General features: G+C 45.4%; 1 protein-coding gene across 2 annotated transcripts; it reads left to right on the top strand.

Moving 5' to 3' along the window:
- The first annotated feature begins 12,919 nt into the window (after positions 1 to 12,919).
- Positions 12,920 to 16,305, top strand: LOC120712660 (cyclin-D4-2-like). Of its 2 annotated transcripts, none has more exons than XM_039998500.1 (6): positions 12,920 to 13,543; positions 14,220 to 14,306; positions 14,414 to 14,512; positions 14,612 to 14,813; positions 14,909 to 15,024; positions 15,298 to 16,305. In XM_039998500.1, the coding sequence occupies exons 1-6, from the start codon at positions 13,238 to 13,240 to the stop codon at positions 15,541 to 15,543; spliced, it is 1,056 nt and encodes a 351-aa protein (XP_039854434.1). In that variant the 5' UTR covers positions 12,920 to 13,237; the 3' UTR covers positions 15,544 to 16,305. The 2 variants fall into 2 exon arrangements, with proteins under 2 accessions (XP_039854434.1, XP_039854435.1); XM_039998501.1 differs by having other exon boundaries at positions 14,912 to 15,024.
- Positions 16,306 to 18,711: the final 2,406 nt, after the last annotated feature.

Consider the following 18,711-nt stretch of genomic DNA (forward strand, 5'->3'; position numbering starts at 1 on the left):
GCGACCGCGACCGCGGTCAGCCACGCGCGGCGTCGGTCACGCGTGCGCGGGCCAGGGGAGGTGGGGCACGCGCGGCGCTTGCGGCCAAGCAGCGCTCGGGTGCACGCGGCAGGGAGGACCGGGAAGAAGGAGAGAGAGAGAGAAGGAGAGAGATTCGCGGCGACGATCGCGACGGGCGGTGAGGAAAAAGAGAGAGAATGCAAGGTACGGTCGGCGAAAAAGAAAGGTGGAAACGACGAATGGAATCGGGTGTTCGGGACAAAGAAAAGATTCCGGGAATTAGGGTTCAGGGCTTTAGGAGGATTTTGAGCTCAACGATGACAAGAATTTTTTTTTAAAAAAAATATTTTTAGCGCGTGATTTATTTTGGTGGATTTTCGGGATGTTACAGTTCTCCAAATACATTTGTTTGTTGGAAGCTTCTCCAATAGTTTTTGTAAAGTTACACCTAATGCGTAAAAATAAAACGGCCTCACTCACGAAGCCAAATGAAATCGAGGAACAACTTACAATAGAGAGGAGAAAAAATGGCTTCATCGGCTTCTCCTTCCTCCTTAAGTTCTACAGTGTTATCAAAATTACCACATTAGCAACAAAAAGCTGCTTTCAGTTTCAGCTCCATCAAAATATGATTTCACCATTGAAGTCAAAACTAAAGCAATTTTGGAAGGAGATAAGGTCCAACCAAACATGTCAATAGTGTGCAATTTAGGGAGTGTGTTAATAACTCTGAAAAAATCACTAGAATAATGATGGAAAAGCACAATTGAATAGCATTGACTTAGTGGGAGAAAAATAGAGAAAAAATTAACACGATAATGTAGTAAATGGTAATATATGAGGGCCATAGAGAATGGTGAGCATAAAGAAGATGGTTGTGCCTTAGCAATAGTAAATGGTAGCATATGACAGGGAAAAATTCAGCAGTTGTACGATAATATAGACGTTTGTATGCATGAAACTTAAGGATTAAAAATGATAGAATAAAAAAAACTAGCTTGCCGCGCTATTTGCGCGGGACACCTTGCTAATTATTAGACATATTATTAGCAAGGCTCAAAATGTGCTTGTTAACCACGTTATATTGATCCGGTTCAACTGCTGTAATGTGTTGTTGACTGAATTTAATTTGATCGTAACGATTTTGACTGTTTTTCTTTAGAGATTAACTACTCTATTTACAGGTTCGACAAAAAAACTTATCTGATAGAATATATGAATACTTTCCTCAAACAAATCTGACAACTACGATTTAGATTTCTTGCATAAGACATTAATGCTTCTGCAGATCTAGTTAGTATACCTAGTACTGGATAGGCCCTAGATCATTTGATTATCGTGGAGTACTATTGGGACCTACATTAGATGTACTGCTCCCGTAAACTGTAGTGCTATCAAAGAACACTGCAGGATAGATCACAAACACTATTGCCACTGTCATATCCTCAATTCCTCACATCAGCTCTATTTATATATCGTGATTATACATGATGCTGGGTAGCGAGCTAGGGTTCCTAATTATTGAAGCCTCGCAGAAACAGTGCTCTTCTTGAAGCGCCGCGCGCCGGATACTCCTTGAATCTACAAAATGCTGTTTCAGGAGCGAGGCTATTGTTGCATGGCCTCGAGTCAATCTTTAGCGAAGCCCGAGAGTCAGACTGTCAGGTTCAGAGCAGTGAAGCTATCGTTTCAGTCACTCTGCTCTCGAACTCTGAAAAGAGGAAGACTGAAGCTGTCACAATCAAGAAGGCTCCTTGTAAAACTTACAGCGCGCGGCTACGCCGGAAATAGCAGAATTTTACGAAAGAAAATAAGGCTGATTACGACCGTACGTGCGCCGGGGTGAACGAGAACGCAAGATGAGAATTGTCGAGCTACTTTCCCTTTGGTCTTCGTGCACTGGTAGTTCGCGCCAGATCCCCAGCCCCGCCGATGGTTAAGCTTGAGAACTATACACTTAATTAACACTCTAATGTAAACTCCTCCTCTATCAATAAAATAAGCACAATCTCGTGTCCGTTCGTTCAAAAAAAAAGAAACACTCTAATGTAAAACCTGCCAATTAGGAAACTTGGTTGAGCTTGGGTTGGCTCTAGAAAAGCTGTATAGCTACCTAGCGACAACATAATGGCTTTAAAAATAAATCTCAACCATTTGAGCGTAAGCTTTTGTTACTCTCACGAGCTAGCATCCAACAAGCTCTAGGTTGACTCGTTTCGGCCTCGAGAGCCGCTCAAATTGAGCCTGCAACAAGCCAAGTTCAACTCCCTCGCGCGCCACAAGCTAAGGCTCACAACCCTTTCTTTCAAATAAAATTAAAGGCTCGCAGACCATGCACCAATGCATGGGAATTGGGAGTGCGGTGGTGGCTCAGCGCGGACGGCGGCGCCAGGCAAGCTGCGGCGGATGTTCTCGATCCTTGCCATTGGTCTAGGGTAATCGTGGTACCATCAGGGAAGTGCCCAAACGCATCCGCCAAGAATGAGATTTCCTCTTGTTAATCTCCATGTTTAGAAGCGAAGACAACTACATCATGTCCAATACAATGATCCATCTCTTAACCTCATGCTCACGTTTTTACTCAAGGAGAGAGGGCACGCACCAAAGGATTCCATTTTCAGTTTTCACGGCGACCATTATGCGGTAACCTAGGTTTGAGGGTGCTTTGGAGTTAGAGCTGGTAGCACTACAGTCAGTGCAATTATGGGTCACACAAGGAACAAAACAGCGTACTTTTACTGCGCCCAAGCACACGGCAGGCCCCGTCACTTCGCCTGTTTTTACCTGTTGTAGCGGCCTTCTCTTGTGGCTCGAGAGCCGCGCCAGATCTAGACCTAATGCATGTCTAGAACATCTTTTTGAACATCGATGCATTAGGGAATGCGCCCAGTTGGTTTAGCCTATATCCTCTGCGTCAGAAGTAGTTACCCCAGGTCAAAACACGACGCGCGCGGCAGGTTCTCTTCCCTACCCCAACCCAAATGATTCTAGCAAATCGATTGGACATGCAAGTAGACAACGGGACAGGAACCTTAATATAGTCAGATTGCAATCCAATTGCAAGAGGTTACTAATACATTAAGCTATGTAGGAGTACGTACTATCCTCTTAAATGGTTGCCGTTATTAGTTATTAGCCGGCCCGTTTCCTTTTTACAACGCCCTCATCATGTAGGAGTTTCAACTTTGTGAACCCTACTCCCGCCTAGTATTTTAATTAATATAGTAAATGTCATCTTAGACACCGGAGTAGGATCTAAGTTTTGCCCAATAATTTGTAGGAAAATATAACATTTTATTTTAAAGACTAAAATATTTTAAAAAGGTACCCAACAATTCGGAGTATTTAGGTTATAGGTAGTTTTTATATACCGATGGTCAAAAACTCAAAAAACTAACAATTCGGAGCAAGAAAAAGGAGCTAGTAGATATGATCCGGGGAAAGTTTGTTCTGAATTGAACTTTTTATGAACGCTGCCAATCAACAACTAAAAGCATCGCTGCAAATAAAGCTGGTGGCCATGTAACGAAGTGTAAGCCAGAGAAAACAACAGCCGGCACGTGACAGACCCAGCCAGAGCCCAGAGGTACGTTGACTATTGATACCCAACTCGATGGATCGAACAACACTAGCACGGCCGGCCGGCCAGTAAGCCGCCGAAACAAGACAATGGCCGTGTCCGTGTCCGATCCGACTGCTCGTCCATGCATGCTCGATCCACCACCGCGCGCGTACGTGCGTGCGTACCTACGTACGTACGTCACCGGCTGGTTCGTCGTTCTTGCGCGACACGTACCGGACGGGCCGGGAGAGCACAGACACACGTACGCCCGCTGCCCCTCGCGGGAATAGGCCGTTGCATGCGCCCACACGTGACACCCTATAGCTAGCTCACCGAGACACGCACGTACGCGTATAGGCCAGTGGGCATGATAACACATGAAGGCCGGCGTGGACCGCGCGGTCCAGGTACGTACGCGAACAGCAGCCCTCGCACGTACGTGTGCAGTACAGCCCATGCCGCACGTACCTACGTACGTACGCGAGCCCGGCCCGCCACGACACACTGCACGCACGTACGACTACAGGCCTACAGTGCTACGACGCCAACAACCTGATGGATGGTATGATGCCGCCGGCCGCTGGGGCTCGCGAAGCCAAGGCATAGCGCCCGGCCCTCGAGAGTTAATTAACTCCGGCGATCTATCGGACGAGCGAGCGTTAATTCCGGCGACAGCGAACATAAAAGTGCCGGTCCGTGTGTGATCGCGCCGGCCCGTCCTGGCGCACAGGATCTGCGCTCGCTCGGCTCGGCACGGTACGGGAGGCGTACTACTGCAGTGCTTGCTTGCTCCTACTACGTACCGCTGGTGACGCTAATTGCCTGCGCATTCTGTACGGGGCTTCCGTACCCTTATCTACGTACCTCGATCTCTAGCTATTGGTAACTCCGTATTATTGGGCGTACGTACGTGCACCAGCCTTAATGGAGAAAACAAAATCATGGGTGATAAAGGATGCATGTCGTCCGCGCACGAAGCGAGGTGCGTGCTGTGGGATCGCAGCCGAGGGCCATCCGGGGGACGTCTACTCATCGCGCGCGTGAGTAGGATCGCACGTGCGACGTACGGCGGCGAGCTCCGGCGGCCGGACTTCGGCGGAGGAAGCAGAGGCGGCGGAGGAAGGCTCCGGCAGCTCTGGTGGTGGAGTTGGCGGAGGAACGCTCCGGCGGCGGAGGTAGCGGCGGAGGAGGTGGAGGAAGGCGGAGACGGCGGAGGAGACGGAGGAAGGCGAGGCGGCGGAGGCTGGGAAAATGAGGGGGGCGAGCGTGTTCTGCGATGCGTCGCCCCCACTCGCTATCGCGAGGAATAGACCCCCTCCCCCATCCGGCCATGGTCGACACTTGGCGTTCTCTCTCTTGTGCTTAGGAACTTTTTAGTGAGAGATGCTTGCCTGAACTAACTCTAGACAAAATAGAATTCTTACCGTGTCGCCGCGTATATAGCTTATCCATTATCCATTATGCATTTCCAATATGGAAATATATCAGTTGCAAATCAACATTAGGTGTGGTGATATATACTGCTAGTACATCCCTTCTTCATTGATAGCGCAACTTGGTCGCAATTGCGTGGATGAGATTACTCGCAGTGATAGTTTATTTCATTTTCAATCAATAAGCTGTGGCATAAGAGTAATACGTGCAATAGGGGTTTATAGCCCGTTTACATGGTACTTTTGCCTATTCGGAGGAGAGAGTGAAAGGACCGGTGGCGCGCTCTAGCCTAAGAGGGGGAGGGGGTGAATTAGACAAACAAAAAACTTAGACCTATGGCTCTAACTATTTGCACAATATTAAACTAAAACAAGCTATCTAGATGTGCAACTATGGTTGTTCTAGTGTAAAACCCCTATCCCAAAAGAGTTTAGCAACCTATAGCCTTTCCTATCAAGAAACTACTCTATGAAAGTAAAGGCACACAAATTGCTAGTATGAAATGCGGAAGCTTAAAGAGCGAGATAGAAGAAAGCAAACTCTCGACGCGGGTGTTTATCCCGTGGTTCGGTTAGCCATAAAGGCACACCTACATCCACGTTGTTGTAGCACTCACTAAGAGTATTGCTACTCGGCCACCAAGTCTCTTCCGTGAACACAATCACGGTCACCTTGGCCCCGGGTTCCACTAAGGAGCTTCTCCACAAAGGATGGGGGTCTTCACGTCCCCCGCACAAAGTTGTCGTCGCCGCTCCACACCAAGTCGGAGGGTTGATGACGTGCCGGCGAGCCTTCAAAGCTCCAAGGTGCCGGCGCACCGAAATTTTCTTTTAGTTCATTTAAGAACCACAACACAAAGGCTCAATGCCTTGCAATCTCACTCACTAAGAGCTAATCCTTTATACAACACTCTCAAAGTGTGCTAAGGGCTAAGGATATGATCATTATGCTCTTGTATGGCTTGGAGGTGTTCTTGAGTATGTGTGGGAAGTCCAACAACTCCAGTAAGCTTCAAATGGCCGGGGGATGCCATATATATAGGCCTCCAAGTCGTGGAGCCGTTGCTCCAACGGTCAGCAAAAATCTGCGTGCCATCGAATGAACTGATGCCTCTGCCTGGGGTAGCGTCGGTTCATCCGGTCACTCTCAGACCCGAAGTAGCTGTTGAGCTTCTGACGCACTGTCTATGACCCCACCGGTTTAACCGATGACATGGCGTCAGTTCAACCGGTCACACACAGTACTCAACTAGCCGTTGGCCTCTTTCTCTCCTACTGACGTCATTACACCGGTGCTTTGCTCCGATGCATCACCGGTTCAACCGGTGCTGAAGGATCTTCTCCTGGGCGCTTGACATCGTCTCTGAAACATAGTATGCCCAATGCACCGATGTCTGTCGTGATGCCGTCGGTTCAACCGATGCCTCACATGATCTTCACTTGAGCTTCAGAGACGCTCAGACTTGCATCAATCACCAGGGTGTCGGATCTTCCGACAACCATCGGATACACCGATGCTTAGGCATCGGTTCTTCCGGTGCTAATGATTTCTGCAGAACTCATCCAATTCAGCGTTTCTTTGAGTTCTTTATTCGTGTTTTGCTTTGCATGGCCTTTTTACTTCATCCCTGGGATCTAGAAATGTTCTCTTAACAAAACCATTAGTCCCATTGATTGCGTTGTCATTCGATCACCAAAATCACTCGAAATGGCATAAATGGTGCCATGTTCGTTACAATCTCCCCCTTTTTGGTGATTGATGACAACACAATCAAAGCAAGCATAATATTTGCAAAAATTGACAAATTTAATCGCTTGATACCAATTGAAACCGGTTACACTTGCTTGGATGCTTACCATCATCCAATGATGACTTGGCCTCCCCCTAAAACCATGATTCCCCCTTTGATTCTCCCCCTTTTTCGCTAATTCTCCCTCATGACTTGATTCACTTGGCATGTCTCCTTCTTTGGAATATAATTTTCCTTCTTGGGAAAACATCTCTCCCCCCCTTTGTTGGAAAACATGACTTGCTTTGATCCATATTTCTCTCCCTTTGGAATCAAATCACCTAAAAGATCTTGCACCTAAAAGGTCTTGCAAAACAATATAGCTCAAGAGAAGATTAGTAGCCTAGAGAGTTAGTTCCATGACTCATGATCCAATGATATGATATCAATGAAGATACCAATTAAAAAATTCACTACGGTGGATCACAAAATCACGAAACTAGCATGACATGAGCTAAGCTCTCCATAAGTATGTGCACAAAATGATAATGTGAAAATCAAGTGCACAACTAGATGTTATAACTAGAGAGCTTAGATCATATCCTACACGGACGTAGCTCTAAAATAAATAGAATATGACAAGAATACCAATTGAATGAATTTAGAACATTGCATACCTCCGGGGGAAATTTGTTTACCTTGCATGTATCAATTTGAAAGTGACTTGCAAATGATACCAAATGAAGTTGAATACCAATTGAAAGTCTTTGAGGTCAAGGATACTTGATACACCAAGATTAAGCAAATGTATGAGCACATTGCCTATGAACTTAGATATGAGCATTTAAGTTCAATAGAGCATGGCTCAATATACATGAAAGTACAATTTATCTAATCACTCTTATAGAGTTGTTTGTTCACATTGATCGTGAGAAACATTCTCTTAGAGTGTTAAATCCATCGTGAGACTACGAAAGATAAATTTGGAAACATGTTAGTCTCAAAATCACAAACAATAGGATGAACTCCCACTAAATGTGTGCATTTAGTGTTTGAATCACCAAGCAAATGTATGCACATTGATTTTGACACAATTAGGAAGTTTACCTTATAGCTTGTGTTCATGGTACATATATGAAATACATACTTCATGAGATGCATGTACCATGAAGGGTAACCTTGTGTAGCTTTCTACACACTTATCAAACCATGTAGATTGCTCATGGGTTAGAATCATGACACAAGCAACCCACCATATTTAGCACTAGGAGATGCAATGTATGCAAATAACCTAGCAAAAACAAAAAAAAATAATGGAGCTACATGATACTTGAATTGAAATCTGGCTACCATTACCTTATGGGGGACTTGGGCAACAAATGTCCAAGTTGTGAGCTTAGCTTCTTTGGCTTGAACCTTCACTTCAACTTGTAAGCTAAGCATCCAAATCCCCCGTAGCCATTCTTGGGCTTCAACTCTCCTTTGGAACCCACACCATTTAAGACCCCTTCATATTGGTGATGATGTTCTTGGGCACCCAAATGGAGTGGTTCCAACTCCTTTCCTTCTTCCCAACCTTGCGAGCAACCACCTTGCCATTGGTCTTCTTTTTGATCACATAGGAGGTGCTATTGCTTTTGTTCCTCCGGTTGGGCTTGGTGTAGATGAGAGAACTCTTGATTGTAAGCTTCTTCTTGTTCTTCTCATCCGAAAGCTTCTTCCTTGGTTGAGGACACTTGTTGGATTTGTGGCCTTCTTTGCGGCACTTTGAGCAAGTCACGGTGGACCCCTTCTCAATCTTCTTTACCATGTTTTCACGGTTATCTTGAGAAGGTTGGACATTGCTCTCTATGCTTTTGCCCTTCAATCTATACAAGTCTTTCATGAGCCTTTCCACTTCTTGCTTGAGCTCATCATTCTCCTTGGCAATGAGATCATCACATGATTCTACAACAACATTCTCATTGCATTTCTCATTGCAAGGATTAGAGCAAGAATCATCAATTAAATCAATGCAAGAAGTTGAAGCATCTACCCTAGAGATAAGAATTGCACAAGGGATAGTTTGCTTCATTTCCAAAGAGTCATTAGTATCATTAATGCTCTCAAATTTTAATTTGAGCTCTTCATGCTCCTTGCTAAGCAATTTGAATTTGCACATTAAATCTTCAAAATTTGTAGCAAGAGAAGTATTTAGATCTTTGAGAGCACTAAGGTTTTTAATTTCTTTTGATTGTTTCTTAATGACTTTTTGGTGCTCATGAACAAGGTCAAGAAGTTCATCAATTGAAGGAGAGTCGGAGTCATCATCACTTACATCGCTAACCATACCTTTGGCCATAAAGCAAGTGTTGGATGATGATCCCATGCGGGTGGTGAATTTCTTGTTTGATTCATCACTTGAACTTGCACTTGATTCTTCACCACCGCTAACTCATTCACCAAATATGGCAAATAATTCATGATTGGGCTTCTTCTCCTTCTTTTGCTTGTTCTTCTTGAACTTCTTCTCAACCTTCATAAGTTGATGGTGAGGCCCATCTTTGAGGAAGACCACATACCCCATGTAGTTGATTTCCTTCAAGCATTTGTTCATCTTCTTTACTTGCTTGTAAAGGTAGGGGTTCATTGGCTCTTGATCATCACTTGAGGAGCTTTGGCATGCCTCCTCTTCTTCCTCTTCACTTGAGCTACCTTTGATGGCCATCTTCTTCAACTTTTTGACTTGCTTGCATGCAAGTGCACTATGTGTTGGTGAAGAAGGTGGCGCTCTTGGCTTGATATCATGACGTAGTTCATGGGCGATCACCTTGTTGAGGACTTGATTTGGTGTTATTGTGTTGATATCTTTCTCATATAGAATTGTGGTCACCAAATCATAGTCCGGCCTTCGGAGTGAGTGAAGGATCTTGCGAATGAGTTCCAAATCTTCAATTTTCTTCACATCTAAAGAGTTAATCTCATTCACAAGAATATTCAACCGTGAGTACATAGTTTCGGTATTTTCATGATCAAGTTGCTTGAAGTTATTAAGTTTATCAATGAGAACAAGATATCTTTCATTTGCAACATCTTTTGTGCCTTCATGGTTCTCACTAATAGTTTTCCATAAAACTTTAGCATTTTCGCAAGCAAACACACGGTTGAACACATTTTCACCAAGAGAGTTTAAAATAGCACACTTGGCTATAGCATCATATTGCTTCTCTTGCTGACTATTTCTCTTAGTTCCTTCACTTGTTACTCTCCAAACATTTAGGCCCTTAGCTTGGAGGTGTGATTGCATCAAAATCTTCCATCGTTGGAAGCCCGTGCCATCGAAACGTGGAGGAGGTCCTAGAGAATCCATCCCTTCCCCTAAAAGAGCTAACTCACTAGGCGGTGAAGCCTAACCGATCGAGTGAGCCGGTAAACACAAATTGCCAATGGAATTGACTTTCTTTGTGATAGAAGTGAGTCCCAGCTCTGATACCAATTGAAAGGACCGGTGACGCGCTCTAGCCTAAGAGGGGGAGGGGGTGAATTAGGTAAACAAAAAACTTAGACCTATGGCTCCAACTATTTGCACAATATTAAACTAAAACAAGCTATCTAGATGTGCAACTATAGTTGTTCTAGTGTGAAACCCCTATCCCAAAAGAGTTTAGCAACCTATAGCCTTTCCTATCAAGAAACTACTCTATGAAAGTAAAGGCACACAAATTGCTAGTATGAAATGCGGAAGCTTAAAGAGCGGGATAGAAGAAAACAAACTCTCGACGCGGGTGTTTATCCCGTGGTTCGGTTAGCCACAAAGGCACACCTACATCCATGTTATTGTAGCACTCACTAAGAGTATTGCTACTCGGCCACCAAGTCTCTTCCGTGAACACAATCACGGTCACCTTGGCCCCGGGTTCCACTAAGGAGCTTCTCCACAAAGGATGGGGGTCTCCACATCCCCCGCACAAAGTTGTCGTCGCCGCTCCACACCAAGTCGGAGGGTTGATGACGTGCCGGCGAGCCTTCAAAGCTCCAAGGTGCCGGCACACCGAAATCTTCTTTTAGTTCACTTAAGATCCACAGCACAAAGGCTCAAGGCCTTGCAATCTTACTCACTAAGAGCTAATCCTTTACACAACACTCTCAAAGTGTGCTAACGGCTAAGGATATGATCACTATGCTCTTGTATGGCTTGGAGGTGTTCTTGAGTATGTGTGGGAAGTCCAGCAATTCCAGCAAGCTTCAAATGGCCGGGGGATGCCATATATATAGGCCTCCAAGTCGTGGAGCCGTTGCTCCAACGGTCAGCAAAAATCTGCGTACCATCGGATGAACCGATGCCTCTGCCTGGGGTAGCGTCAGTTCATCCGGTCACTCTCTGACCCGAAGTAGCCGTTGAGCTTCTGACGCACTGTCTGCGACCCCACCGGTTTAACCGATGACATAGCGTCGGTTCAACTGGTCACACACAGTACTCAACTAGCCGTTAGCCTCTTTCTCTCCTGCTGACGTCATTACACCGGTGCTTTGCTCCGATGCATCACCGGTTTAACCGGTGCTGAAGGAACTTCTCCTGGGCGCTTGACATCGTCTCTGGAACATAGTATGACTAATGCACCGATGTCTGTCGTGATGCCGTCGGTTCAACCGGTGCCTCACATGATCTTCACTTGAGCTTCAGAGACGCTCAGACTTGCATCAAACACCAGGGCGTCGGATCTTTCGACAACCATCGGATGCACCGATGCTTAGGCATCGGTTCTTCCGGTGCTACTGATTTCTGCAGAACTCGTCCAATTCAGCGTTTCTTTGAGTTCTTTCTTCGTGTTTTACTTTGCATGGCCTTTTTTCTTCATCCCTGGGATCTAGAAATGTTCTCTTAATAAAATCATTAGTCCCATTGATTGTGTGGTCATTCGATCATCAAAATCACTTGAAATGGCATAAATGGTGCCATGTTCGTTACAGAGAGGTAAGGAAGGAAAAAAAGAGAGAAGCTGATGGCTCTCTCATACAAGAGCCCACCTCTACGGGTGCTCCAAAACAAACAGATTTGATCTAGAGTAAAGAGGAAAAGATGGTGGCCAGCCTAATAGCCAATCTGTTATATGAGTGCTACGATGGCTCATAACAATGTGGTAATAGTATATAGCCAGCTACTGGCTATATTATTATCCTTGCTCTAAACAAAAATGCTCTAAACAAAAGTTATAGAAGATTGTTTTTTTAGATAAAGGAATTGTCAAATCTCGACCTTTGCATCATGAAGATGTATACGGCTAATTATTAAAAACATTTATCGCAACAGAGTATGAAAAGGATTACAAGCCAAGTCTATTGCTAAAGATCCACCCATTTGTTGCATAAAAGTCCATCGCCACCGTCTTTAGCATGCGGCAATGGCCTCTCTGTCCTCATCCTTGTGAAGAATCGCCAAGGCTCTTGTAAGATAAGTGGCGCTGAAAAAGATCTGTAAGGATGTTTGATTTTTAGTTTTTTGGAAAATAATATCATTTCTTCCAGACTGTTTGGCTGGTAATTCAAATGAGGCGGCCACAGCTTTTTGAAGCACAAAATCTGCCACAGACTGGCGCTCAAAACCTCCGCCATGGCCACAACTCACCGCATGTGAGGCGTGGCTTTCTGTGGCCCGTATCCAAACATTCCTTTAAAATAAGTTCCAGAAAACCAAACACCCCCATCTTATGAGAATTTTTTATGCTAGAATAATCCAACAAAAACTGTTGAAAATTTATTTGATTTCGATCATATTGTGTCTAGGACACATTACGATGAGACGATATTGATCTTGTTGATCACACATGTCGGTCGAAATAGTGATCACGAGTGACAAATGGATCTATAAGGGAATGTATGTTCGAAGAATTAAGGAGAGGTATACTTCGTTTTTTATAAGGGTGTTGGAATACCTGCCGAATATGTTTGCAAGCGTGTTCACAAGGGGCAGCCAGCGCGGTTGACCGTTTGAAATCTGCTTCCACTCAAAATGAATTCAAAGTCCCAGTTCACACACTGATTCAATTCAATTTTGGTAAACCCTCGCCAAGGGGCCCCGAGGGGCTGTCCCTCCTCTGTCCGCGTCCAATCACGGCCGCCGATCCCCGGATCGGACGGCCGTGGTCTCCCGCCGCGCTCACGGCAAACGCTCGCCTTTTCCTGCCGTCCGGCTCCTCTATTCCCGCTCCGGCTGTCCCAATTTCGGCGCACCACCTGCGTGCGCTTTCCTTCCCGAAACACTCCCGCTCGATACAAAGCGCGAGGGCGCGGGCGCAGCCAGGGCAGCCGCACGGCACAACCGCGCCGCACCCTGCCTCCTCCGGTCTCCGCCCTCCCTTGGCCTCGTCCTTGACCGTTCGGCACCATCGCACTCTGCTCCTCGCACGCGCACCAGCCACCGCCGCGCAGCAGGAGCAGAGATTGCGGCGGGGAGGGTGAGGGGGAAAGGCGCAGTCTTTGGCTTGGCTTGCCGGTGGGCGGCCGGAGCGGGACGCGGCGATACGGAGGAAGCCATGGCTCCGAGCTGCTACGACGCGGCCGCGTCCATGCTCCTCTGCGCCGAGGAGCACAGCAGCATCCTGTGCTTGGATGAGGAGGAGGACGTGGCGGCGGGGCCGGGGAGGAAGAGGGGCCGGTCGCCGGGCTGCGCGGACGGTTTCGGCGCGGATTTGTTCCCGCCGCAGTCGGAGGAATGCGTGGCCGGGCTGGTGGCGCGGGAGCCGGAGCACATGCCACGGTCGGACTACGGCGAGCGGCTGCGCGGCGGCGACGGCGTCGATCTCTGCGTCCGCCGGGAGGGCGTCGATTGGATTTGGAAGGTGGGTTCTTGATTGATCTCAGTGTCTGTGGCGTGGTTGGACAGGAGTGGGGGGGGGGGGGGGGGGGGGGGAGGAAAAAAGGAAACATTTTTTGCTCATTGCTTTGGAGGTTCTAGAACGCATTCCATTTCCACGATTGATTACTAGTAGTTCTGTTCATTTATAGAATAATAAAAAAGACGCATCTGTTCTTAGTTTCTGCACCCAAACACTTCTGCAATACTTGTTCTTCCTTCCACGCAGCATAGATTCTTCAATCCTCTGCAATGCTGTGTGCTTTAATCGTTTGCATCGACCTTTCACGGTCATATAGTGTTGGCGTTTAGCATGTATCCAAGTAACTTATGCCAATGATTTCACTACTGCGCGTGATTACAGCGAAGCGCTCTGTTGTAACGTGCCTTGTAGATATGCCGTGACCATTTTTCCCGGGTGAAACTTGGGACCATCTCGGCCAAAGGTGGCCTTTCGTCCGCTACCTGAATCACGAGATACGGAGATGCAGTGTCTGATTCAACATTGTGCTCTTTATATTTTCGAGAAAAAATGTACTATTTCTAGAACCACGAAAAATCCTTTATCGGCAAAAAGTTCTGAAAACAGTTCACGTGAAGTTTCTATAGCAATGCTGATTTTCCAAGTGGTTACTAACTTGTTACATGGGATCTCTCTGCAGGTCTACACATACTACAGCTTTGGTCCTGTTACTGCCTACCTGGCTGCGAACTACCTTGATCGTTTCCTCTCACGGTACGAGCTGCCGGTAAGAATCACAATAGCATTCTTTTAGTTGCCTCATGAATTTGGTAATGCTATCAATATCAGTAAGTGTTTGATTCGCTAACCTTTGTTTGCCGACGTCATTTTCAGGAAGGCAAGGACTGGATGACGCAGCTGCTCTCCGTTGCGTGTCTTTCTCTGGCCGCCAAGATGGAGGAAACCTTTGTCCCACAATCCTTGGACCTTCAGGTGGGCAAACTGCCTATAGGCATTGCAATGCCGATGCACATTGTTCTTGTTCGTCTGATCATGTTCTTGTTCTGAGCGTGACTGAATTGTGCAAATCAGGTCGGAGATGCCCTGTATGTGTTTGAGGCGAAGACGATCCAGAGAATGGAGCTGCTTGTTCTAAGCACCCTCAATTGGAGGATGCAGGCCGTAACCCCTTTCTCGTACCTGGACTACTTCCTAAACAAGCTCAACGGCGGCATTCGAGCTCCAAGAAGCTGGTTCTTTCAGTCGGCAGAGCTTATCTTGGGTGTAGCCAGAGGTATTGCAAAGCATGACATTACCCGCGAACTCAGTTTGGATCACACCCCATTTCGTACTAATCTGATTGACACTTGTTGCTGCACACTTCCGCAGCAGGCACCGGTTGCATAGGCTTCAGACCTTCTGAGATCGCCGCCGCCGTGGCAGCCGCCGTGGTCGGAGAAGCCAGCGTCGCAGGCATTGAAACCGCCTGCGCCCATGTCGACAAGGTACATTGAAATCTGAAGCACGCCCTCATCCTCATGCACGCGAACTCATTTCATCCCCTAGTTTGTTCTAGCCAGAAAAGAAAATGCAAGGGCACAGTTCAGAGATCCCACACATTCATAGCTCAAAATCTCGCAGCCGTACTTGCGTAAACGCTGGCTCCGGGTACAGATGCGTGAAACGCATTTACTCCCCGTGTGCGGCTGCCTGCGTGTGAAAAAGCTCGGCCGGCGAGTTATTTAATGCGCTGTTGCCTCCGGCTGCTGTGCCTGCAGGAGCGGGTGTTGCGGTGCCAGGCCGCGATCCGGGCCATGGCGTCCCCGGCCATGAACACTGTGCCACCGAAATCTGCAAGCGGCAGGGCCTCCCCGGCGCCGCAGAGCCCTGTAGGGGTGCTGGACGCTGGCTGCCTCAGCTACAAGAGCGACGACGATGCCGCGGCAGCGGCGACTGTTGCCTCACATGGGGCCTCCTCCTCCTCCCCGGTGGCCAGCAAAAGGAGAAAAATCACCAGCAGATGATGGCTCGCCCTGACCGGTCAAAGTGCGTGCCCAATGATCAGAGCGAATTGACTAGTCTGCTTTTGATTTCTTTATTTTTTTTACCGCGCCAATCATCTTGATGAAGAAAAAGGTCAAATGCGGCTGTGTGAGTCTGTGAGATGGAGAGGCAGAAAGGAGGGCGTTTTGAGATGACGGGAGGGCAAGAAGTTGATGAATAAAGATGTGAGGTGTACCACACCTAAATCGCTGAGCTTTTTGTGTGGAGGGGTAGACAGCCGGCACAACCTTGGTGTGCCACAAAGGGGGCGGACCATGGCTTTGCAGGAGCACAAAGCTGGAGGAGATCGATGAGATGATGATGGGCTTCTCCAGTTCATGGGCATGCTCGTCTTCTTCTCCGGCGGTGAGAAGGTCGACTGATGGTGGCTCGCGAAGGATCCAGGAGCTCCGTAATTTCGTCTCTTTTGGTCTGGGTCTTTTGCATTGTTTGGCTGAAACAGATTCCTCTGTATATTCTACCTACAGTTCTGTATTCATATGTGTACCTGTACGTTTTCCTTATCTGAGTAATACAGAAGCGTATTTCAAAAAAAAAAGGTGGTGAAGGGACCAGGCCGTAGGCAAGATGTACAAGAACTAGGCACTAAACCTGCTTGTGTCTGTAGTGTCTGATAAATTGTTTGCAGTAGTTTCTAGAATTCTTTTTTTTAATTTCATTGTGAGGAGAAAATGTAGGTGAAAATGAAAAATATATTTTATGACAAAAAAATCTTGATCCAAGACAAATAAACTAACAGGGTAGCATAAGAAAATGAAGAGAACAGAACCCATGAAAAGGGGAAGTGGGTTGAGTCCAGTGATACTAACTTTACCACTAATCAGCATTATTCTTCATCATTTATTTTAATTTTTATTTAATCCTGTCCCGCCTGCCTATATTGTTTGACTGCTCGTCTGCTTTAAGACCATGGGCATTGCTTTCTCTAGGAATTAAAAGAAGGGGGACCTTGTCAGGAGGAGCATTGGGAACACAAACTTACAATACCATCCAGATCAGTGCTGAGCATCTGTCTCCTTGGCTGTGTTCACTTTCAAAATTTCTCTCTCCAAACTTCACTATTCACCTATCACATCAAATCTTTTACCTCATGCATGGAGCATTAAATATAGATTAAAAAAATAATTGCACACGACCAGACGAATCTTTTGAGCCTAGTTAGGTCATGGTAGGACAACAATTACCACAAACAAACGAAAAATACTGTGCCACAGTGTCTGATGTGACTTTTTTTACCATTATTTTACAGATCTAAACACAGCACTTGTTCGAATTAGTAGCAGCTATTGTTAAACTCCACCGCCTAGAGAACAGTTGCATAGATCAGGGGCATCACGAATCTGAATTCCGATGCTGAGTGGATCCTGCTGACTTGCTGAGTAGATATAGTATGGTTCACTTACATTCGGTTTCGGTTTTTTGACAATGTTCAAGAAAACGCTAGGGGCTAGGCTGGTGCTAGCCTATTGACTAGCGCTACATTAAACGTAGGTTAAACGTAGACGTTAGGCCTCCGATTAGCATTTAATTGAGATTAAACAAAGTTTAATAACATTTTTTTGAACCTTGGTTTTTGAAATTATAAAAGCAACATGAATGAAGGATATACCAAGTTGGTCTTCAATATAGTAATTTGACTAATAGTATCTATAAACATATTATTTCAAATAAAATAGCAATCGATCATGAATGTATTTTCTATAACAGTCTTGTTTCTCATACCATATATTGTCAAATATATACACTTTGGAGGTATAAGAACATAGAGTAAATTAAAAAGGTTAAACTTGAAGAACATGCTTTAGATGTTAGAAAAAAATGAAAGAAAAGGGGTCATGCTTTTTCTTAAGGAAAAAGGCTAGATAAGAATACTTCACCACTCGTTATTAGCGTTTTTGATACATTTTATCGAAAACATAGCATTTTAAGTGCCTATTTGAAGCCTAAGAATACGATAATGTAGTAATGGGATGGCACATTCTATCGAATCATTTGTTTTCAATACATGTATTCTCGATGCATCGTATTTTTTCTTGATAAATATCATATGACCACAAACGCTCACACTCTTTTTGCCCGTATATCTTCATACTGATGAACGGTAGAGATCTCGTCGGTAAGGAGCATGCATGTCGGCCACATCAAGAGACTCATGATGCTACATTAAACATAGGGGTCGAAGCTAAAAACACCTCCGCTTACCATCCAAGCAGTTTCTTAAACTCCACCACCTAGAGAACAGTTGCATACATCAGGGCATCACGAATCTGAATTCCCATGCTGAGTGGATCCTGCTCAGTTTTGATTTTGTTTTTTAGAGATTATAAAAGCAACATGAATTAAGGATAACAAAATTTAAGAGATGTAGCTTCCTCTATTCCCAAATAAAACTCCATCAGGATACCAACTTGGCCTTCAATATAGTAATTCGACTAATAATATCTATAAACATATTATTTAAAAAAAACTATCAATCATGGATGTATTTTCTATGACAGTCTTGTTTCTCATACCATATATTGTCAAATATATGCATTTTGGGGTATTAGAGTGAATTGAAAAGGTTAAACTTGAAGAACATGCTTTAGATGCTAGAAAAGATAAAGAAATGGGGGTCATGCTTTTTTTAAGGAAAAATGTGAGATAAGAATACTTCACCACTGGTTATTAATGTTTTTTATTCATTTTATTGAAAAATAGCATTTGAAGTGCCTATTTGGATCTCCAAGAATAGGAAAAATGTAGTAATGGGATGGCACATTCTATCCAATCATTTATTTTCAAATACATAAATACTCGATGTGTAGTAATTTTTCTTGATACATATACTATGGCCACAAACGCTCACACTCGTTTTGCCCGTATATCTTCATACCGATGAATGGTAGAGATCTCGTCGGTAAGGGGCATGCATGTCGGCCACATCAAGAGACTCGTGATGCTACATTAAACATAGGGGTAGAAGCTAAACACACCTCCGCTTACCATCCAAGCAGTTTGCATGGTTCACAGGGAGTAGGAGGTTTGACACGGAAGAAAACAATGTGACTCTTTAACTTTCACCAAAATCCACCCCCTTTTTTTTTCTTTGCTTAAAATGAGGCGCCAAATGTCGTGCGTTGCTAGAA

This window comes from Panicum virgatum, chromosome 6K, assembly GCF_016808335.1.
Source record: "Panicum virgatum strain AP13 chromosome 6K, P.virgatum_v5, whole genome shotgun sequence".
Taxonomy (NCBI): Eukaryota; Viridiplantae; Streptophyta; class Magnoliopsida; order Poales; family Poaceae; genus Panicum; species Panicum virgatum.

Coding starts and splice junctions, on each gene's coding strand:
- LOC120712660 (XM_039998500.1), top strand. CDS start 13,238: ATGGCTCCGAGCTGCTACGACGCGGCCGCGTCCATGCTCCTCTGCGCC. Junction 14,307..14,413: donor TCTCACGGTACGAGCTGCCG/GTAAGAATCACA, acceptor CGTCATTTTCAG/GAAGGCAAGGACTGGATGAC. Junction 15,025..15,297: donor CCTGCGCCCATGTCGACAAG/GTACATTGAAAT, acceptor CTGTGCCTGCAG/GAGCGGGTGTTGCGGTGCCA.